The sequence below is a fragment of the Gambusia affinis genome, linkage group LG10 (assembly GCF_019740435.1).
Source record: "Gambusia affinis linkage group LG10, SWU_Gaff_1.0, whole genome shotgun sequence".
NCBI lineage: Eukaryota > Metazoa > Chordata > Actinopteri > Cyprinodontiformes > Poeciliidae > Gambusia > Gambusia affinis.
The window spans coordinates 26026081-26050552 of NC_057877.1; the positions used below are offsets into that span (position 1 = coordinate 26026081).

General features: G+C 35.7%; 2 protein-coding genes across 2 annotated transcripts in view; both read right to left on the reverse strand.

The window, feature by feature from the left end:
• The window catches only part of ap1m3 (adaptor related protein complex 1 subunit mu 3), a 31416-nt gene extending 26220 nt beyond the window's left edge, over positions 1-5196 (reverse strand). The window contains exon 1 of the mRNA XM_044129935.1: positions 4977-5196. Coding sequence (XP_043985870.1) covers positions 4977-5018 — 42 coding nt within the window. The 5' untranslated portion in view covers positions 5019-5196. The remainder of the gene's footprint in view (positions 1-4976) is intronic.
• Positions 5197-6633: 1437 nt separating this feature from the next.
• On the reverse strand, positions 6634-17141 carry lg10h1orf210 (linkage group 10 C1orf210 homolog). The gene is made up of 4 exons (XM_044129937.1): positions 16963-17141; positions 9972-10459; positions 8797-8991; positions 6634-8015 (listed from the first exon to the last, which is right to left on the reverse strand). The coding sequence occupies exons 2-4, from the start codon at positions 10018-10020 to the stop codon at positions 7816-7818; spliced, it is 444 nt and encodes a 147-aa protein (XP_043985872.1). The 5' UTR covers positions 10021-10459; positions 16963-17141; the 3' UTR covers positions 6634-7815.
• Positions 17142-24472: the final 7331 nt, after the last annotated feature.

The window sequence follows — 24472 nt, forward strand, 5'->3', positions numbered from 1 at the left end:
AGGTACAAAGGGAGAAGGAAATAAGATATAAAAAGGAAATTCCAGCCAAGTAATCCGAGGCTGTGGACAGACTGATGCTCAGGTACTGTGAAGAAAGATGGAAACCGCAGAGTGAGCAGTTCAAAGGTCAGTGGAGAAAAAGAATGACATATGGACAGGTTGTTGCATCAAAAAACTGCAATACTGAATACTGCCAGTGTGTAGATTCACTTTGAAGTTCTGAAATCAAACTAATGGAAAACAACAAGACATTCTTTCTCTAAAGTATTCAGCTTCAGTCGTTCTGGAGTCACTGCTATCACAGATCATTCTACAAAGAGATTTTGGATAGAGTTACTATTTTAATGCAGTTGACATGCATTGCAATGGGATAAAAAAATAAATACTGGAACACTACTTAATGGAAATATTGGTTCCATGCTGCATTGTCTAGTTAATCTGTGTTTTAAAAACTGGGAGACTGATTAATAATGTATATAAAGCTCTCAGGGCTCATAATGAGCTTTGACAAGTTTTCAATATCACCCATTTTCCTGCTGTACATTGAAAAGTACACAACTGTCATTTAACAAACAACTTCATACTCTGGAGAGGTATTAGTCATTTGATTCTACAGTGACTGAAAATGAAAGTGAGTCTTCTTTCTTGTTAGCTGTGCAGAGAAGAATGTAACCTGCTGCAAAATATCCTAAATGTGACTTTATGATGAGGAAAATGTCACTGTTGTGTGTTAGTCTGTATGAGATGAATGAGTATTATTTATTTATACATTCCTCAAATGAAAAAAAAAAATCCTAAACCAAAAAAATCTAGGGTGTACTCAAAACTGTATGTTATTAAATCACGTGTATCTAAAACTGTAGATAACCTAAAAGAGAGGGAAGGGAGGGGAAAAAATAGCATTTCGAGGAAATTTGGGGCAGGGACACACACAACAATGAGTGGCTGTGTCCAGAATGTGAAATCAATACAATCCACTCACTACTGACCTCAAAGACAAATAGGGACCAGAAAACCCTCACTGGAGTATTTGACCCAAAGGCAAACTAGACAAAAAAAAAAGAAAAATCTCAGCAAAGCTAATGTCAGTTTGGATCACCCATCAACACTTTGCAACATAAATCACAGTATAAATCTCACTGAGTCACTCCAATACCAGGGTGATTGAGATAAGCAAAAGAGTTGTTGACAGAAAATGTAGTTTGCTTATGAAAGGGATACTAGAACCCTAAGAAATTCAGATATAATGCCACACAGTTCCTTGGTCAATAGAAACTATTTAACATCAGGAATGGTCACAATGCCTCCTTTTGATCCCAATCTGAGATTCCAGCTCAAAGTGACACTGACAGCTCCATTGTTTAGCAATTGGGAGTATGTTAACATGCAAACTACTATCATTGTTGTCTGGAAATAAATTTTATTACCTTTTGTCCTACTTTAAGTATTCTGACCAAAACTGCTTCTTTGTGGTTTTACTACACCAATATTTGGAAATAATTACGTTGAAGTGATCTTGTAAGCCACCATTTTTGGAAAAAGCCAACATTAAGTTTGGAGCAACCAGTAATTGTCCAGAGGAATTACCGTGGAGCACTTACTCATGATTTGAAGATTTTTCTGTGGATTGCAGCTCCAATTTATTAGCAGGAAATTCAAAAATATTCAATCAAATGCTGCTTTGGAAGCTGAAATAGCAATGAGCAATGCTACTTGAATGCTATTGGCTGGGATTTGCAAAGCATCCAATCCAGAAACCCCATTCATTTTACTTGGTGCTAATTGGCTGTACCTTAAGAGCAGAAATAACTGAATCTGTAGACTATATCTTCTGTATTATTGCTAAAACGGTTTCCACTGTGCCCATTAAGATATCTCTGGTGTTTGAACTGATAAAATAGACAGTTTTAAGCGTGTTTAGAAGAGGTCTCAAGTATTCATGAATTTTAACTGCTCATTGATGGTTGTAGTTCCCAACCCCTGTGAATTTACTATATGTTATAACCTTTGAAACTGATTCATCTGACCAGATGAATCAGGCTACACAAAATGTGGGTGTCTGGAGGGCTGAGTCTGGGTTTAATTTAGCATTTGACAGAAAAATGAGAGGATGAAAAAATGTCAAGACATCTCTATAGTAAGGAAGGCCTGTCCTCTGAGCTCTATGGCAATAACCAATTTTGAAATTCATTTGGGATTTTTAGTCTGGAATCGACCAGCAGGTTGGCATTTCCATCCAAAAAAAGGAAAAAACAAAAAACAAACAAGCATTGTAACTAAAAACAAAAGCATCACATATCTGAAACATCATACATTGAGGAACTAATAAACTTAAAGTTAAACTTCTGAGCTTGCATTTTTGAATCTAAGTATCTATCTGCTTAAGTTATTTTACACTTACTATATGACCACGTTCATCTGCTGGAGACATCTAAATGCTCATAATAACCCTAAACTTGAGCTCAAGTAAATTACTGTATAGAAAAATTCCATTGTAAAACTCTTGGAACAATTGATGATTGTAATAGCTTGACATTTTGGTATATCAGTGAGTCCCGGAAGCTAACCATGCTCAGGCTGTTGCCCCAGGAGGTTAGGGTGGAAAGGGGACGGCTTTACGGTGGAGGGATAAAGGGCAGATGTGGAGATTGGCTTCTGCCTTCTTGTGCATTTTAAGAAATATGTCTGAAAGCTGAAATGGGCAGGTTGTGCTTGACTGGTTTTTTGTAATGTCTAGTAAACTATGTACATATTCATTTCGAAATCAATCTTTTACTCTAGATAATTACACTTGCTCTACGAGTACTAAAATTTAGAAACTTGCCTGATCAGGACATTGCCAGAGGCACAGTGAGGATGGAAGGTGAAGCACTGCTAAGTAGCCTGGGGGCAGAGATAAGTAGATTGCAAGAGGGAAAAAGAGAAACCTTTAATCTGTACAATCAGGCACCCAGGCTATGAAGGATGGATCTTTCTCCCTGATGGGTATTGTTGTCAAACAGAAAAGACTATTCAGCTATTCCTTTTGTTGCCCTTGTAGTGACTCCAGGACTGTTTAATCATCAATCAAATTGACATACATATTTTGGATTAATCATGAGGTCTGTAAATGTCAGATATGTCAGGATCCCACAGGTTAGTTTGTATTATTTGTATTTGCTTATTTGTAAAGGGTCTTTTGAGATTTAAAATCTCATTTACAAGGATGTCCTGGACAAAACCAACACTAATATAATCAGATGTTTTGGTCCAATCAAAAAATGAAAATATGTACATAAGAAATGCGAGTCTTAAATATGCATATAAGTTAAAACAATTAAAAACAAATACATAGCTTAGACTAAATACTATGCAGATTACACTAAAAGTAAGTAAGAGATTTCAGACCATTAAAATGAACAAAACTCAGCATTTTAATTGAAACTGAAAAAAATTAGCTGACAAAAAAAATCCCAAACACATTTAATATGAAAAAATATATTCTAACAAAATAAACAGCAACAGACAAAAATAAATATAACATTTTAGGGCTTGACTAATCTTTCCATATCCATGTGGACCTCGGCCAATGATGTTTTACCACAGCTTGAACGACCACCCTACACTCAGAGATTTATGGTATGAGGCCGTTTTTAAAGGTTTTAGAAAAGTTTATAAGCTTTATAAGGACACAATCGAAAAGAGAAAAAAACAGTTCTCACAGGAAATCCAGGAGGGTTTTGTGTCCTTGTCACAGAGATTAAATATCGACACTGCAAACCGAAATTCTCTCCTCACTGACTTTCTTTGAAGCTAGATTTTTTTTTTTAGTTTCCCTGTCAATTCATAGACATGTCTTAGACCTAATTACACTGTATTCTACTGATTAAAGAAAGAATAGCCAAACATTGGACCCTAAATAACAAATCATTCATTATAAAAAACGCGCACATCACTTTCCTCTATGTCCTTATTGCTTGCTAAAGTACAGTGTACAAGTAGAAATCTAAGACAAGTAGCGTAGAGATGATGCTAACTGATCAGTTTTCTGCTTAAATTGTACAAACTTTGCTTAGATCAGCGATCACCAAATCCTGCATAAATCACTGTAGCAACTTTTACATGGACCCCTGCTCCAACTGACCTGAATCTAATGGGCTCATTTCTGCCAAGGTTATTTCAGTCATTCATGGGGATTGTGGTGTGTTGGAACACTAGACAGTGGCTCACAAGTTGTGTTAAATCTCATTAGCATCTTGAGAGTCAAAATTAAGTGAGTCCAGGATTAAGACCTAAGACATCAAATTTTATTAATTTTGCAAACCTACTGATCAAAACAGAGTAGGGTGGAGTTCAGTACACTATGCACACCCTCAGCCTATCTGCAAAAATAAGCAAATCACATTTTATAAATGTTTGGAAGTTCTTGTTAACTATCAAACAAGAAAACATGTGCAAAAGATCAATGGAAGCAAAAATTAGACAAGGGAAGCAATACAAAAGAAAACGAGACAGATTAAATTCTTGATCCAGTGGAAAGATATTTTCTACTAACTAAATTATGCGTAAAAACCTAAATTATATATTTTCATGCACGTTGATACACTTTTCAAAGGGATCAATTGCAATTAAAAGAAACAATAGCTCCAAGAGATAAGTTCCAAACTTTGAAATAGGACACATCACATATAATAAGGGCTGCATCGCTGCACAAGAACAAGCTCTCTGTGTACACTCAGCATCGATAAACGAGTTTGGCGAGTTGGCTTTGTCTTCCTGTTTTAAGTCAGTGTTACAGCCCATTAGCCTTAATTCACTAACTTACTCTCTTGAAACACAACTATGCCGGAAATCTCCTATATGCAGTAGAAACAAGCACGATGAAATAAAAATGTATACTTCAGCAGAGGTGCTTTCTTTAGTTTAAATAGTCCTCGTGTTGCAGGTGCCGCGCTGTTAATCTCAACTTCCCCACCAACAAGTCGCCCAAAACTTACCTTTCCCTTCAGGTCGAGGATGAATATCGCCGAGGCGGACATCTTGACGGAGAAAAAAACCCCTCGAGAACAAGAATGAGGCAGGATGATTTCTAGGTCTACTGTAGGATATGGGTCATATAAATGGAAGAAAAAGTCGCTCCCATCATTCTCCTCCTCCCTCCTATGAGCTGCGCTCTGTTCAGTCGAAGCATTTCGCTGCAGCGCCGCTTTTCCGGAGCGTCATACTCACTGTGTTTACAGAAGTACAATTTCCGGCCGCAAAATAAGCTCAACCAATCTATTTCCATCCTCAAATTTGATTAATTTCAACCTTACCACAATGTTGCAGAACGCTTAAATCAGTTTTGTTTGCCTGGATTAGTGCTTAGTGTTGCTTTTTTCAGTGCAAAGGAGCCATTTTACACTCTTAACCAGGCTTGGATCTTCTGTAAATAAAAGGCTGAAGAGGTTGTGGATTTTGAAGTGATTGACAAGACAAGACTCCTCAGATCCAACAGAGATGTAAAGATGTAGAACAGTTAATAAAATTTGTGCCCTTGAGAAATTACTCATAAAAAGTTAAATATTAAAATAAGACTTAATAATAATACCCAAAGACTGAAAAAGAAATATCTAAAATAATTCAGGCAAGGCCAGTTTTATAGCTAATTTGAAGCTTCCTTTATCTGTAAGAATACATTTTAAGACAATTGAAATATCTTCAAACGTCATAATTTGTCATTTCTCTGGAAATAGCCTACCTATAATGAATTATATACACTTCACATTTTAATGCTTCTATGGGTTTTCCCTACGAGCACATTATTCATGTAATGTGTTTATACAATGTATTTCATATAAACTACAGTTTGCACATATTTGAAGTTAAAGCATGCAATACTTTGGGCATTATTATTATTATTATTATTATTATTATTATTATTATTATTATTATTATTATTATTATTATTATTATTATTATTATTATTATTATTATTATTATTATTATTATTATTATTATTATTATTATTATTATTATTATTATTATTATTATTATTATTATGTTGCTGTTGTTGTTGTTGTAATCTTGTCTATTTTCCTGTATGTTTCCCGCCAGTTGGCTGACACTGTGTAATTCAACGCTTTTGTTTTGAAGGTAGAATAGCTCTGCTTCCGTTTTTGGTGTGAACTTGACGTGTCGCTCTTCCGGATGCAGCCTCGCCTGACAGCTCCACGCAGACCTGTCAGGCTGCTCTCATCAGCTGTATGGCCTCACACAGAAACGCTTCAGGGCTCGACCCAGCGCGCAGTGTCAAGCTTAATCACTGTTGTTTATGTCACTTTAAGTCGCGGAGTTAAAAAGGAGAAGGAGAAGATGAGTGACTCGAGTTGGTGCTCGTTGAAGTGAAAAGTTCTAAAGTTACTCCTTCAGTTTTAAAATAAACTATATCTGTTCGCAAAAGTAACACGGTTACAGTCACATAGATACTTTTAGGTTTTAGGAAATTAACTTTTTTATGAAGCTGTAAGAATAATAATAAATATTTTCTTAATACTGGTACTGAAAGCATGAAACCATATCTGAATTTACGATGCAGTTTTTCTGAAGCATTAACTGAACTGTTTGCACACAACAAATGCAATAAGTATTTTTTCTAACAAACTTACAAGTGGATTTCAAAAAATTAGAACCCTTAACATTTATTTCAGCTATTCAAAAATAAAAAACAAAACAGACAAAAATATCAGAAGACAATGTTCATTTTCTTACAAAATATGTTTGTTAAAAAAGCTGTTTTAGGCTATAGCCATATTATGAACTGCTTCTTGACCTGACAGTTTTCAAGCAAAGTGCCACATTGGAAATTAAAGCAGAGGGAAAAGTGTAATAGAAAACAGCTGGATAACAGTTTAAGAAGCTGTGAGATTTCACAGACAGATGAGTGACATGAAATGCATCTTTAGTATACTGTGATCCATTTTTATAATATAACCCTTCTTGGCACCCTTGTTATGTCCCTCTATTTTTCCATCCTAAATGCAACCAAAAACACATTCAGTCCCACGCCAACGTATGCACTGCTAAACCACTCAAAACAATTTAAAACCTTAAAAATATTGATATGTTTGGCACTGAGCTCCTGACATGTCAAAAACTGCCACTTCTGTACCATAAAAACAAAGATTCAAAGTTTCACTGTGCAAAAATTACAACTCTTAAAATAATCCCACTGCTGTCCTTGTTAAAGTACTTTCTTGGTTTGCTGCTTGTGAAAGTAATAAATTACTGTGTAAAAATTTTAGACTAAGAGGAAGATTAGCTGTGCTTTTATAAGTTCAAGAGAGCCATAATGTATTTTGAGATCACTGTTTGTTAGAAACCTTCAACTTTTAAATAATTCAGAATGCCTTGGTCGCTCCAGTGGTTTTTGGAAATTCTGACATGCAAGTACAAATAGAATGCAGCCATGTTCCGAAAATTTCTCATGTAGCTAAATATCCTCGGATATATGTGGAAAATTAAAATAAATTCTTCAGGGGATTAAATGTTTGCTTCTTCCAATATTTCAAGATGCCAGTGTTTCTCTCTTGCTGATTTTGACTTTTGCATGATTGCATGCTCTTTAAAACATGTTGAAACTGTCAGCATTATGTATTTAATGGTCCTTCAGAGCCCATATTCAGACCATCCAAACTAGAAGGCATGCGTAATAATTAATTTCAATATAATGCAATTAAACGCAGTGTGTATCCACTTTGAAAAACATTCACACCTACTGACAAGACAAACAATGGAGTAGAAATGGTGTCTGGGAGGTTTCTGGCTCAACCAACAATCCACATGCGTCCACGCCCTCTAAGTGATGCTGAATTCAATCACATCCATCTCTTCTTCTGTGTCTTCCTCCATGTCCTCGGCTGCTCTCTCAGCCCGGGCTCTCTCACTGGCCGGGATGTAATTGTCTTCGATAAAGCCGTCATCATCCTCCTCGCTCACAGGGGGGAGGCAGTGTGGGTCCATCCGTCCCCTGCGCATATCAAACTCTACATCCATGCCTGCAGCCGGGAATTAAACAAGCATCAGTTAATTCAAAACAAAAGGTTCAGGAAGTCATGCTGACTGACAGGATCATCAGTCTCTCAAATAAAAAGAAAGGCACACATTTTAACTGATAAGTTATAGAAAGAGTAATATTTTTGCTCAAATTTTTTTTAGATAATTTTGGTAGTTTCATCTTTTTAGAAGAAATGGAAACATCCAAGAAAACAATTAATTGTTTTTAAATTCCAAATGGCTTTATAAGCAAAGTTAGAGGTAGAGTAAAATCTTATATTTGTATTTTTCCCTGAATGATTGTTTCTTACTACATGGACTACAAAGTCCCACGTTTCTTTATTGAAAATATTTTTTGTTTTGGTTTTATGTAATATTTGTATTTTAAAAAAAAACTAAATGTCTTTTTAGCTGTAAGCCACAATCCTAAAAAAATATATAATATAAGTAGTTTGTTTGTAATGAGTTTCCCATTTTGATTTAAATTCTGGAATTGATCATTGATTTATCATGATGATGTGCTGGAAATATTTTTAAGCTCACTTGCTCTTTTAGAAATGTGAAGGATGAAAAAAGCTAGAACGGAGATGCAATATAGTGTCAAAGGTCAAATGTCACATTCTGATGATTGTAGATTTATGCATTTTACAAGATGTTGTAAAAGGCTTGCATTTTCCCCTTTTACATTATAATGCCAGTCTTCCAACAGGTAATACTCTTATAAATTATGCCTCATGTCAAAACGCTCAGCAGTTTTCTTTAGGTTTGTGTTTAAAAACCAACCTGAAGAGTCAGAATGGCTAACAGTATCGGGCTCCCTCAGGCGTGTGTGCCTGTAGCTGGCCAGGTAACGTCGGACCACCTGACATTTGGCGAGAAGGGCGAGGATAAGGGAGACGGAGATGGCTGTGGCCAGAACACCAACCAAAAACTCCCACTTGTGACTGGGGTGATTTGGTAAATGGGTTGCTGTGGTGCCTGTAAGAAAGCATCATAGAAAATTACATACGTTGCAAAGTTGATGTGCTTTGGAAAAGGTGTAACAGTAGAAAGCAGTCATGGGCTTCAATTGTTGTTTATCCAAGCAGTGGTCAATATATATATATTAAATTTTTAATTGTATATAGCATAAAATAAGACAGCTCCTGTCCTGTTTGCTGCTGATCTGAAAGAAGAGTTGTGAACAAATCCAGCAAAAATCCGACTCAGGACTTGAGAGAAGTATTATGCTTCAGTTGATCATCTACTTTATGTACTTTGTGCAGGTCAGTGTTGGCTTGCCGAACAGGCAAAAAAGTGCAAGTTAATTCATGAAACAATAACTGGATGACAGCACAAAGATTACAAGAAAACAAGCAAAACAAAAACGTTAAGCTTTCCACTGTTAAACTGTTACAACAAAGCATGGCTCCATAAGAAAATCTATTTTATCATTAAAGATTGTTTAAATCATGTGCCAGAAAATATCATTAATTAGAGCAAGAATACGGCAGAGATTTATTTGTTAATGTTTTAAAAATCAGAGGTTTACTACTAGAATTATTAGTATATGTTTAAACAATGGGAAATGCTCCGATTATAATGTCATGACTTTGGAAACCTCTGAAAGGTTAACCGACCCATTTGAGCTCATTGGAGACACAGCTGCTTGTGTTTTATGGCAGCGCCTCAAGCACACTGCATTCTTGTTTGACATGTTGGGAATGTGAAAGTAAAAAAAAAAAAAAAAGTCTGCCAACATATCAAGATTATAACTGTGGAGAATTTTGGCAGATATAAATAATTTTGGTAATTCTAATAGACCTAAAAAAATAGAAGTTTGGTTTGGTTTAACTTGTGTGTGTAACCTTCTAATTTCTGTTGTATAAATGATGGATATATTATCTTATATAATATAAAAATAATAAATAAATGTTTTTTGTTTTTTTTTAGGAAGGGACAACAAACTTTTCTCTTACCATTAATTGTTAGTGGTGGTATGGATGTTTGATTTACTGATGATGCCATTTCCTTTTGATGTCTCTGCCGGAGTCTTTTTTTAAATTTATTTCCTGGTGAATTAGGCCTTTTGCTTGCTTTGAGTGAACCAACTCTTGCATGAAACCTCTCGTTGTGAGAATATCTCCCAGGTAGGTCACTTTGTGTTCTGCAACACACGCAGAAAACTTGAAATCATGCTTTTCATTATTTTCATTTTCAGCTGTTTTGTGTTACATTCTTCCCAGTAGGTAAAAGGTTGAATATGATGATTGGAAGATGTTGCAGGGAATGTAACTCCCCAGATGAGGGGGGTAGTTGGCTAGTTTCTCTTTGCCGATTAGAGCTGAACCTTTGAAACTCCACTAGGTGGCAAGATTGAGTGACAAGTGACCTCCTGGTGTTGATGGGTAGGTGGAGACAAGCTGGATTAAAAATCAGACTCCTTCTGAAGCAGTCACACCAGGTCCTGTAGAAAATAGAGTAAATAACACATTAACTTTTTGCTTGAACATTTTTATTTTTCTCCTCTTTGCATATTTATAAGAAGGGGTAGAAAATCTTCAGTTAGACTCCCAAAGCTCATGAGCATTTTGGCTGGAAATGCAATTTTTTATATATATATTTTTTGTGCCAAAGAAAGCAAATCTCATCAGAGTTAACACAATCAAATGACCTAAATGTGCCACTTAACGCACAAAAAAGTAAAATGGAAAAAGAAGTGATTTTATTCTGAAGCCATTAATGAGGACAATCTCTCTGGAGTTCACTCAAAGCAGGAAAAGTGTGTCGTAAACAGGAAGTCCCACATTCTGCTGAAAACCTTCTTCTGAGGTGTTGCTCAACAAATAAAAACTCACAGATTTGTGTGTGTGAGTCAACTGAAGGATCTGAGTACATGGCTTCCTACAACATAGACTCTGCAGCCTGTCAGGATCTTAAAGGGCAATAAGAAGGAAGCCTGCAAGCATTATTTGTTTTGCAACAACAAATATAAAAGATTTTTAGATTTATTTCTTATTGAAGCAGCGCTGAGGGGAAATGTCCTCAAATTAGAAACACTGCAGCATTTGGCGGTCGTTCTTACTTTTTGGTTTGTTTAGCACAAAACCAGGAAATGGAAACACTTTAAGCAGTACACATTTTCCCCTCTGATACAGCTGAGAAAACTTTGTAGGTTTTATAATGTTTGGCTATCAAGTTAACAGAAAAAATATTTTTATCTCAAAGAACTAACACATTTTTATTTTAAAAAAAAACCCTTTCAGGACACTCTAGGATGCTGTGCAGTTACAAAATAAACGTAACAGAAGAAACAAATTGAATAAAAAAGTACTCTAAGCATTTTATTTATTTAAGTTAAGGATATGCTAATCTATAAAAATGTGATCTAGCCAGATTTGGACTTAGTCTGATGGATTTCTTCACCTGTCATACACTGACTTTGTGCTGAAACCATCACATATGTTGATTTCCTTGATGCAAATATAAACCTGTGAACCTGTGAAACCTTATGTAAAGCTATTTAAATGTTTCCTGGACATTTGCATCAATGAACATGAAGGGAAGTTCCCCATAGGTAAAGTACAAACAGATGTACAAAAAAAATCCAGTCTGACAGGATTACACAAGCTTCTTTAACGTCTAATGATCTCAGAAAACACAAATATTTGTTTGTACAAGAGCTGTGGATCAAACTGTTTAAAAAACATGTTTCTTTTCCTGCAGATGTTTTGGTTTCACATTTTTTACTATTTTTTTTCTATTGTATTTTCTGATTGATATTTGAAGTAAAGATGCTCCATCCCAACAAGTAAAACCAGATGTTCACATACAGTGTATGTGAACATACACTGTATGTGTATGTTCACATACACTGTATGTGAACATACAGTCTGTCGCAGGGAACCTATTTTTTTATGCTACGGGCTTCACTTTTACAACCGTTAGCACTGCCCAGATCATTTTCATTTGCTAAATGGCAGATTATTATTAATCAAGAAATTTAAAAAAAAATTTTATTGTAATTTTCTTCAAATTTCTAAATGCATTTCCGTATTTCATACTACTTCTAAACTGGTAAAGTATTGTGTTTTTGTGTTTTTCCTCAAACTCAAAATAATTTGAAATTTTGACCCTTTTTTACTGACAGAACTGGTCTGGCAGAGTTCAGTTTACATGCCGCCTTTATGGTGCTTACAGTTCAGACCACAAATTTGACTGTTGTCTGTAATCCACTCTGTAGCTTCTGTCTTTAGGGTCATTATCCAACTGGAAGAGCCACATTTTGCCAAATCTTTAAAATTCCCTTGCTGATGCCTTTTGATATTCCTTTAATCAATTTAATGTTCTTTTCTCCAGTTTGTAAAACATGTCAGTTCCCTTAGCAGCAGATATCTACGCATCATCCTGTGACCCCCATTCTTCGCAGCTTGGATCGTCTCCCCAGATTTGCGGTCTCTCACTGTTTTCCTCCAAATGTAATGATAATTATTTTTGGCTAATTTTGAGTTTTATCAGGATGTATCTCATGACCCTATTTCCATTTGGAGACAATATTCTGACTTTTTATGTTGCTTTTTGAATAATTATTTCTTCTTTTCTGAGTGGCCTTTCAGCCCATGTTGACACAGAACTCTAAGGAAAGTAATACTCTCTTAGCAGCTTTAGCTTGTATCTTTAGAGAGTAAACCTGGTGTTGAAATGCACATTTTTACCAAAGCATAATCATTTTTGGGACATGGAACTCACTTCTTGTCTTTAAAGCTTGACACCTAAAAGTTCCCATGGCATTTACATTTGAGTATAACTGTTTGAACGGATAAATGTGGTGCCTTTGTCGCATTTTAAAAATGCTAAAAAGATGAATCAGACATGTGGCGCTCCAAAATTCTTTCACACAAGTCTGATGTGTCGCAATGAAGCAGTACTTGAGATGCAACTTCAAATGCTTCCACAGCTGTGCTTTTATCTATCTCAGAGATTGAATTTTAGTTTATCAGCGGCTTATAAAGTTGTGGCATCATCACCTGAGCTTCCCAAAATTGTTTAAAGGAATGGCAATCTGCCTATAAACTTCTTACTTTGAAGAAGTCTAAACATAAGTCTCTTTTCCTTATCTTGTTATTTAATGAGACGGTGAAAAATACAGTTTTATGTCTTTCCGTTCTGTGTATGTGTGTGTGGCATTTCAACTGTGTGTGTAAGATGAGACACGTTAAAAAGATCCCCCATAAATATTGGGGAATTTTGTACCACTGCCAGCAGTTTTAGCATGAGAGGACCCATATGAGGGGTGTTGTCTGTTCATATTCATACTACTTTTGCACTACATTTAATTACTGACTTCTCCGTGAAAAGATCTTAGCAAGTGGAGATGGAAGGAATCACATACACAATATTTGAAATCTGTGTCTCTTTTACTGATTACAGCGCAGATTGAATTTTTTTTATCTGCAATGCCACTACTATGAAATTACTGTATAAACCCCATAAAATGTTGCATGTTTTTTTTTTTTCTTTACCTCATTCTAACCCTTCAACATCGCCAAAGAATGCGCCTAAGCTTCTGTTAGGCAGTATCACAGATAGATTTGAAGTTTAAATTGTAATCTGGGACCTCAGAACTTCCCTGCGTCTCAGCAATCAGCTTTTGTGATTCCTTTTCTGGATTCTCATTCCCCTGTGATTGCAGCACAAACTGATCTCTATGTGCAAGGAGCTTAAGCACGGCATGGATGTTAGCAAGGAGTTCTTGCCTGAGGGCAACATTTTCAAAACAACTTTGGTGCTGAGTTTTTTATATACTTTAAAATCTCTCACTGAAGTGCAAAATAGATATTGAATAGTTGGATGTTTATTAAAATTGAGGCTGTTTTTATGACTGAGAAAACACAATAAAACATTGTGTCTAATCATTTTTCTGGTGTCTGGTTTTATTTCAAAGGAAAGGTCATTATTCTTCCAAATTGTTGTTACCTTTTATTAGTGCTCAACCTCACCTTAATTCATAACATATCAGTGTTTGGTCAAGGTTATGCCAACATACTGAGTAACTTCTGGAATCATTTATTCATGCCCAGGGTTAATTTTTAAAAATAGCTTTGTAGACTGAACTTGAAGACCAAAAAAATATTTTGAAAAAGAACGGTCTCACAGAACAATCAACACTTTCCATATCATCTAATTACAATTATGAATGTTATATGTCCTGTTCAGGTTAATTTAATGCTAATGTGAGACATGTATCTTAGTGCTGTGATAGCATGTAAAATTAGCCTATCAGAGTAAATACACTCATTAACAGGCTGATCACCTCATTTTTGGCTTTGAAATTGGAAAACCAAGTCAAGGTTAAAAAAGGCTCAATTGGTCAATTTTACATGCCTGTAGCCCAGTTGCAGGTCTGTTCTGTCCAAAGTTATTTAAATATTCTGATTTCCATGTCTACATATTGCTGTCTCTTCTTGTTATAGCAAGTTGTTGCAAGATTTAACTGTTTAGATATCCCTGACAGTGGCTGGCAAAGCGTAAAGAAATTATGGTCCTCTACCTTATATGTTTTTCTTCTTACAATGTCCTTCAGCTAAATTTTTTAAATTTTTATTTTTATGGTTTTACAACAAGATAATTTAGCGTTGGAAGGAAAATAAATTATGTTGTTAGTGTATCTCTCTCCTGGTTTCTCCACCTTAAATTAATGACGTTTTTTCAGTCCCCACTGTGTGTCTCTTGCTTTCTCAAGCATGTTTTAAGGTTTCGGCACATCTTGTTCACTTTCTTGACCCTGAGGTGATGTTTCATTGCAAGAGGGGTCCGGCAGCTCAACTCCAGCCATTAGGCCTCTTCCCCTTCATCTTGTCCTGCCATTCTCTGCAGCACTGTTAGCTGTAAACAAGCCAACAGGGCTGCCTTTATCTCTTCCTGTTCTGTCTTCACATACGCAAAGCAAGACAAAATATACACATCAGGCAGAGCAGGACGTGGACCAGCGGGAGATAGAAGTATACATTTTATGTGTGGGTGTTGTTCCTGTGCAGTTCTTGTGTGCTTCAATATGTGAATCTATGTATGTGATAAAGGCTAACTGCATTTTTTTCCTGCATTCATTTGCAAACAAATGTTATAAAAGAAATCCAGTTTATCTTGTCATTCTTTGTTCTGTTGCCCTAAATTAAGGGCTTGTCATTGTTAGAGTCTGTTGACTCTATCAATGACAGATGGTGACAAATATTAGTTTTGTTGTTAAGCTGAAATGAACCTCATAGAATTCTCCGCATGGAGTGTAATCAAACCATTTTAAGAGACCAAATAATTAGCAGTTTGATTTTATTCAACAATTGACTGAACTTTGAAGAAAATATGTTTGCTTATGTAATTACTGCAAGTCAGCATTACCTTCTTTTTTATCTGTTGTACAAATACAACAGTTTGTTTGTTTGTTTGTTATCTTCTTGACCAAGAAGATAAACAAAAAGCTGTACGTGAGCTTCAGAATTTCTCTTCTGTCCCTCCACCAACTTCTGCACTTATGTTTGCTTTGAAATGCATAAAGAGAGTCGGGTCGTGGCATTGCAAGTCAAAGATAATAGACAGGCATAGAATTTATTGAACCCTGAGCAACAATTAACAGAGGCTTTGTTGATAAGTGTGACTGATTATTTAACAAAAAGCAACAGTGATGCACTTAGAAAAAAATGTCTTTGATCTTTTTCATAAAAGTTCAAGTAATGAGTTTTCAGATGTCTAGTGATTGCCATTTAATATCAGACTGATGGTAGTGCTACCAAAATCCCACAATAACCATTCAATAAACTTTTATAGTGTGTTTACTTGAGCAAAGAAATACTGCAACTATCCTCTGTCACTTGTTTATACAATCTAATATAATGGGAAGGTGTGATCTAGGAAAGGTGAACTGCTGCTGGTACATAACTATTTGAAGTATAAACAGTTGATGTCCCACATGGTGGTCAGTGTATGTTATTAAAAACAGAGGCTGTACAAAGCGCTCTTTAAAAAGAACATAAAACAATAATGTGAAGTGATTTCCAAATGGATGAATTTCCTGTTTTATTCGAAGTGTCACCTGCCAATTCCTGTTTCAGCAAATTCTGAGAAAAAGATGGGAAAAAAAACGGAGCTACTGCTTTGTTTTATAAATGTTTTTATAAATCCTAGAACAAAAGCATAATTTACAAGGTCATCCAGATTTATGCATCAAAGCATATGTCGCTAAATATTTTTTCACATTTATTAAACTGAAACAATTGTATTAAAGCAAGACATTTCCTGATTCATTTAGAGAACACAAACCCTTGGTCTGATTAATTTGGACAGCATTAGATAAAGACAAAAATACTTTTCAGGATTTAATCTTTAAAGTAATGTTGAATTACAGTCACAGTTTACAATCCCTATTACTATGCATTTAGCTTCATCTTTTCTGGTATATATATGGTATACAATGACTGAATCAGTTTTCCAGTTTTGAATGGAAATGCTGCCAATAAAAGTAGCTTTCTTGTTAATAAAGTTCTACTCCTAGCTCTTTGACTTTATTTCCATAGAAAATCATGAGATACATGTAAGTTGGCTGGTATGTGTTACAGCACACACTGACTGGTTGGCCAGGCTACAGCAATAATAAGTCAGTCTGTTCAACTATTTGCTGGAAAAGTGTTGCAGTTTTACATTAAAGGAACAAAATGTGAAAATGTTTTCTTCAGTGCAAGTCAGGCTTGTTATATTTTCTCAGCATTTTTTGTAAAGATCACCAAACCAAATAGTTTGTTAGCTTGACTGCCTTTGAGTGCTTTTATATTGCCTCAATGTAATAAATTTTACATTCACGCAGTTTTTGTAAGTAGCCTTGTTATACTTGTATTCAGGAGAGAAACATTTACCCAGCCTGTCTTAAATACTGCTAACAAAATCCCTTCTAAAAGCCCAGTTGTTTACATTAGGTCTTACCTGGTCATCTGTTCACCAGAGTCCCAGCGGCATCAGATTACACCTGCTCTCTTCGACTTCCCACATACGTCAAGTGAGCTTTAACATTTTCTTCTGCTTTTGCCTGTGACATAGAGAAGTGCTGTTCAAAGGTTGATCTTTGTTGTGCTCTGCAGCTCATTCCCAGAATAGCATGTTAATGAGTAACTTTGGTTACCAAGGTGTGCTCCCACTTTAACCTCCTCCTGCCCTTCCCCGGCCAATGAGATATTAGACCTGGTCAGTGGCAACAGTGCCAAACCAGGAAGAAGTTAAACACATAGTGAAAGCAGTATGTAACCCTTCACATTGTAACTACCTGTTTTGACATGTAAGTGACATAGTAACTAATCAGTCTAAGTGGTTTTTAACAGATGTTCTGTGTATGAACCCATCCATAACCTGGGGAATTTTGTTTTATATTTGCTTTAGTTACGATATGTCTCCTCTTCTTCTGGTGTATCTGTTTGTATGTAATTGCCTCAGGTGACAGACTTCGTCTCTGGAATTTAAAATATAAACATTTTCTCCGCCCTCTTGGGAAAGGATGTGTGACTAGATACTTGCGACGTCTAGAAGTTTTGTTTATATCAGATCCACAGATTGAACAGAGAGAAATACCTCTGAGGTTCTGAAAGGAAAAGCGATGTGACCCTGAGAACAATAGCGCCACTTCCTGATCTTCCTGTATCTGTACGTTTAACTCCCATACCAATTCTCCTTACCTCCCTCCCTGTTTATGTTCCAGGATGCTTTAGCTGCATGTCTTGTGGAAAATATCAAGGACAAAGAAGGGTTCAAAAATCATAACTCAGCATCATCTGGAAGATGTAGTTTCAGAAAGGCTGGTAGTAGCTTTTTGTTCTTCATCCATGTAATTTTGAGTATTATGTATTTCATAATACTTTTTCATTTAATAGTTTTTAGGAAAAGGTTGTTTGGAAACGGTTGCTTATTTGCCCTTCTCATAAGTGCTTAAAGTCAAAAAACTTTTTGCTGTTTAAAAATTAACTATCGGGGCAAAAATATATTAAATACATAGTCTCACAAGGTTCAGTGCCAGAACTTATTTGTGAAATATTACGTAAACTACAGTTTCTTTTATTTGTAGATGACACTACTACTTATATTTTGGAAATGGCATAATGAAAATTATGGTGGGTGAAATGTTGTTTTTTTCTTTTTAGGTAAAAATAAGACAATATTTGTACAATTTAATAGCAAAAAAAGAACAACTTGATCACAATATATAGATTTTCAAAAAAAATTGATGCTTAAAGCGGAGGCTTTATAATTAGTTTTGAATAATGATCTTAATTTAAAGCATTACTATAGGGATTCTCAAGTATTCATGGGCGGTTGTGTTCCCTAACCTCAGCAAATACTAGGGATCCACTGTAGCATAAAACCTGATGCCATTAAAATTACATATAAATGACATTGACAACATAATTTGGTTTTAAACTAAAATACAATACTTTATTTTGCAAAGACAGCATAACATTGATATGTTTTTTTTATCAGACTTCTTTAAAATCAGTGACAGATAAAGATGTTTAATTAATCCTCTCTTAGCTTTCTGGATGGTTTAGGATCATAATAAAGCCTCTCAGAATCTGTATCAAATTATCTTGCAAGGATTTTTCTTCCACCTCTGCCCTCAACCCCTCACACACTTCTGCTGAATTGCATTGTTTACTCTTTGCTCTGCAAGAAAAGTGCCGGGGTCGGGGGCCACGGCTCTTTTTGTGAAGAAGATGGGAAAACCTTACAAGGTCTTTAAAAGACGGGGGAAATAACAACACGTGCTGTGCTGTACATAACAATGGACAGTTGCACTTGAGGAGGAAAAGCTATGTGACAAACAATCCTGTGTCTGGCCGTTGGTCATCTAGAGGAGACAATCCAATTCTCTCAGGAGGTTTGCTGGACACAGAGTAACTGCCAGTTTTCTTTTGTGTTTTTTTTTTCTTCCCAAAAAACATTTCCCTTCTGAAACAAATCTAGGTGTGAATTTTACAAGGTGATAGTTTCACATTTTTCACATATTTTGGAGCTTATGAGTCCATGTGCTGCAGCCCTGACAGGAAACAGGAAAATGTGAGACAGGATTGTTGCACATCTGCTTCAAATCTATATATCTATGAATAAAACATCTGCATCTGCATTTTTTTTCCACTTTCACCCCCAAATTTATCTCAAGGGCCACATGTATTTGTGGTTATAGAAAAAAGATACTACACCCTCCTTTTAAAGGTGGAGTTTTACCTGTCATAAAAAGCCATCTGATCTTTGTGAGATTTTGAAATTATTTAAATGTACGCTCACATGTACAAAACACACAATAGACTCCTGCCAATGCTTTTCAAGCAAAGAAAGAGTTAAACTAAGCCAGGGACCCCCAAAGGTGGCCCCATCTGAGGGTGGCCACCTGTGGGAGCTATGGGTGCTCCCACAGGTGCAATCCAGGGGAACACATGTTAGCTGTGCACAGCCAGCTAACATGTGTTCTAGAATGCCGACCAGAAGTCAGGGACTCCCAAGACAAGGCAGGACCACAAGAACCAGGAGCCCTGGCAGTTCCACCATCACCTCACACTAACCTTGGCAATAACCTAAAACTGCTAGGGTCTGCTGGTTCCTGTGGTTCTGCCTGGTCTTGGGAGTCCCAGAGCCACCGTCACAAGAATAATAAAAAGAGGAAGAAACATTAGACTCAGGTCTACATTTTCTCTAAGATAGTTGGAAGAAATATTTTTTTTCTTTACCTTTAATAACCATTCAATGCTAAATTCTCTATTGCATTTACAACATGCAACTAGATACTCAGTAACCATAAATAATTCAGAACCATAAATAGTTCTGGGTTTGATCAAAAGATTACTGTCTTTGTAAAGAAAGTGACTCATTCTAATGAGATGTTAATAACCAGACATGCTTAATTTACTGTTTGTTTTGGATGTCAGGGTTTCATGAACTTACACCAAAGTTTTAAACAGAAATGCACCCAGTATTACAGAAACACACTTCGTGAAGGTGAAACAAGGAGCATTATAAAACATCCATTTCCCATCTACCTTGGAGTGAGGATTGAACTTGCCACAGTTTTAATATGCTCCAGCTGCACTCCTTCTAATGCTGTTATTGAAGCTGTAAGTCTGTTAATGTGAAAAGTGAGAGAGCCCAGAAACACTTAATGACAGAGTATCATACTACAAATGCTTCTATGTTTTTTACTGCATGAATGAAATGCAGCTAGAACTCCAACAGCAGGTATCCAGTGCACATAGTAACTGTATTATTTAGGAGTACCTCCAGTACGACTTAGCTGACACATAAAATTTTGGATGGAAATCAGAAAATCTCTATAATCGGGCCCACATGAAAACATGCAAAAAGAAGCAAATAATGTTTAGTGCATCATTCAGCTGCTGACTTAGAAGACCCAGAGTCAGGAGCTTAGGGACTCCTTAAGAAAAATCTATATTATTTTTTATCTACAGAATGCAAAATTAAATTAAAAAAAGGTGATCATGTAATTGATAGTAGACTGACATAAATTTGCTATAAAAGTATTACTGACTAAACTTTAGAAATTATGCAGATTTATGTTATTAAAGCTAAAGCTTAATCAATATTACCTTTATAACAAATTTGTCAAATCATGATTTCACCCAAGTATCCTCTGCAACATGGAGGCAATTTAGAGAAAATCTGAGAAGCAACTTAAACTGTTGGCTTTTCCTGTTTTTGTTTGCTTTAGTGGCTGGTTTTTAACCCTGACAAAGACTAAAGGATGCTGGTAAAAAGGAACGCATTGTGAAGAGAACACTGGGAGCACAGCAAATGCTGTTCTCTTGGCAGTTCCCAGTTTTTGCCAGTGCTTTTCTTTCTTTCTTTTTGTTTTGTTCACTAATAAAGTTTAATCTTTGCATATGCCAACATTTAAATCAATTATTATTGTTGGACAAACTCTAAGTAAGTCCATTTACCCAGGATTAATTTGCATATGTCTTTAAGGGCAAAAGTAGAACAATTAAAAGAGCTGCTAGTGTTTTTAATTTATTTATAATGGAGTGTTCCAGTCTTAAATCAAACAAAAGGGCTAAGGATCATTTCCTGCAGCTCATAACTCCAACTGCTACTGCAGAATTACTGTTGATTGCACCATTGTATTTACAGTAGCACTTTTGCACATAATTAAATGCACTTACACTAACTTCCTGAGTTAATAAGTGTGCATGTATGTTTTGCTACCACTAGCCATCAAGCTCTGACTTACTTTGTCAGAGAATCCACAAGAATCCACAGCCCACAGAGCGATGTGTTATATGTGATTCAGTATGTTTGTGTGCGTGGGTGTGCATGTGTGTGTGTGTGCTTCAAACAAGCTATCAGACTGAAGCGGACACCCTCCACCTCCACCCCCACCATCACCTCCACAAGGCCTTTCCGGTCTGCAGGGCGATTCCTGCCCCTGTGTTCCCTCCACTTCCTTCACACACATATCAGCCCTCAGCAGACGTACCTTTTCCTGAATCTGGCTCAAGTCCTTTAGACACTTTAGACAAGCAAAAACAGCTCATCCATCTCACTCTTTTTCTTTTTTTTTTTTTTTGCTTTCTTAAACTATCTCTTGGAGCACTCTCTATCTGACAATATTATGTTAAATCACACAATTTAACATATGTTAATACATCAATTTAAGGTCGTACCTCAAAAGAGGTTTCTGATTACCAAAGTATTGGACTGAAGTGGAATAATTTGAAAAGGCCAAAAATTGTTCACATATAGACTGTACTCTTGCCAAACTCATTGACAATAGTAGCTGCTGCACTTTTAAACTTCTGAAGGTTCTAGTGAGCACCATTGGAACCATAATCCAGAAGAGGAAAGGACATATTTTCATTATAAACCACCTACTACCAAGATTTCTTACAGAGGAAGCAAAAGAATAATCAAACGTTTTCCAAGAGTTAAGGAGCACTTCAGAAAAACCTAAAAATAGCAGATACAGTTTCTTCATAAAAACTGCAGTAGTCTCAATAAAAGCTCAGTGCTCAAGACTCCCCTGCTGAAGATAAAGTCAGTGGAGGGATTTTTGGTTTGCTGCGGAATATCTGAATAAATGTACGGAGAACATTACCTCTTTATGTTCAAACCTTGATAAATGTGAGGCCACTTCATCAGTACACAGCCAACTAAATTTCAATGCATCTTTGCTTCAATTGAGATTTTTATGAAATGCAAATAAATGTATTTGTATTTCTTAAATTTCCTAAAAACAACACTCTATTGGCAGACTAGGAGTGTTCAGTGTCACTTTGAAAAAAAAAAAATCCTGTAATTCAATTTTGATTATCACTTTCTCTGTGTTATTTCAGAGCCTTTCTATAACAACATTAATGAGGTGAAAAGTCTGGTTACGCTACAGCTACCTCTGAAAGGTCACCAGGGGCTGAAATGTTGACATCCTGAAAACATGGAGGGTGTGTGTGGTGTTGGACTGGTGGGTCACTGTACTCTACATCTGGTGATGGACCCAGATCACACCAGTCACATTCCCAGTCTCATCCCAGGAGGCAGACTGGGAGAAAGGGGTTGATGATGGCAGGTCATTCAGATTGAGGTTTCACCATGTTTTCTGTCAGTGTATGAAACTAATGCAAATATGTTAGTGACCAAGTAGACTCACCTCTGTTAGTTTTTGGTGTGCATGTCTGTTATTCATGTGCAGATACTATCATACAGAGACAGACAATTAAAAAAAAAATGCCTGAAAAGTATAATCTCTAACTTTCAAAACAATGTGGCTAAAATGTTGACTGTTTTATTTTGTTGGGAGAAACAGCAAGAGAACTGCTCCTCAGCGTCATGACTAATGACCATTTTGGATAGAAAAAAAAATATCAATAAGTAATCATTTTTCAGAGCAGAAAATACACAGCATTCCAAGTAACATAATGGATGTCAATACTCATGTAAGAAGAAACAAGTCCCGTCTAAATAGATTTTCCTCTTATCATGGTGTTAACTGATTCATTTATTTTGACATAAAAGAATAGTTAAAACTACTACACTTTACTGTTGTAAAGACCTAAATTTACAAAGACCCATGATTTTACATTAATAAAAGTTCTACAAACTGTTTCCTGAAGGATGCATGAATTAAACATAAGACTGCTGGAATGATGCAATTTGGACACAACAAATAAGTGAATATCTGGTCCTAAAAACCACTTTATCAATGATGCATTTCATTTTTCCACACACAGTTTTTCTATTGTAGCATTTTTTTAAATAAAATGTGACAGTGTGGAAACTGAAGTGAAGTTTGTTTATTTACATTTTGTCAAATGAGATTATCAAAATTATCAAGAATAATCATCATCAAATTTACATCAAATATTTTGATCAATTTTCCAGTTAATGATCAAAGGCAGTTATAAATAGGTGTATTTTTAGTCTTGGTTTTAAATGAACTCAGTGTTCTGCCCGGTGTTTGGCTGGAAGTGTGTTTCAGATTAGTGGAGCATAATGACCGTCTTTTTACCTTTGTAGTTGTTTATTCTGGTTATTTTGAAGTCAATCACCTGTCTTAAATTTAGTACAGACCTATTGGTCAAAGTAAGTTTATCCATTAAATTTAGATAAATGGTTTGACTAGACTCCCTTACAGAAAATCTGTAAAAAATGTTATTTTTTATAGTCAGATTTGAAATGGTACAGTCATCCGTGTTGTGACATCACAATATTTACCTAATTGAATTATTACTTTCTACATTTGCTTTTGCTTTCCAAAATGTTATTATTTTTAGTACAATAGAAATGACTTTAAGATGAAATAGAATCTCTTGCTTCTTTTATGGGCTGTATTAGAAAACATATCCACTTTAGCTATTGATGTAGCAATAATTGTCTCCCTATGTAGTCTAAGTCTACTATTACTCGCTGTGCTTTCTGCATTTAAAGTTATAGAGTTGAACATTCTTTCAGCTATCCAAGATCATATTGATCTTTTCTTCTTTAATATCTTGAGAAACTTGCCTTCATACACTTTGAAACCTCTCTCTGATATGGGTCAATAACATTCTGTTAACTGTAATTTGACAGAGACTTACTGTATATGGATGGTAACATTATTACTTCTGTATAATCGTCAGTTTGTGTTATGGTTTGATAATAACCATAAAGTCTGTCTAAATGTTATATAATTGTAATGAGACTGCTGGTGGAGCCTGAGGAAATGGGAGGGAAAGAGGGGAAGTGTTCCTGTCATTAGAAACTTGAAACCCAAATCATGAGGCTGTAAAACTTGTCAGTAACTCGTTTTGTTTCCAACCCAACTTGAGGATATGGTCATATGATGTTAGATGTGGGTGTCTGCAGTAGATAAGTAAGGGATTCAAAAGGTACTTTGAATTACATGCTCCTGTGGTGCATAGATTTGGAAAAGACTTATTAAATGTACAGTACACAAAAACACCAGATT

Excerpts from the sequence above, each read along its gene's own strand:
- lg10h1orf210 (XM_044129937.1), bottom strand. The coding sequence starts at position 10,020 with ATGGCATCATCAGTAAATCAAACATCCATACCACCACTAACAATTAAT. Across the intron at positions 8,992-9,971 it reads ACCACCACTAACAATTAATG|GCACCACAGCAACCCATTTA; the intron begins GTAAGAGAAAAG and ends GCTTTCTTACAG. Across the intron at positions 8,016-8,796 it reads TAGCCATTCTGACTCTTCAG|GCATGGATGTAGAGTTTGAT; the intron begins GTTGGTTTTTAA and ends TCCCGGCTGCAG.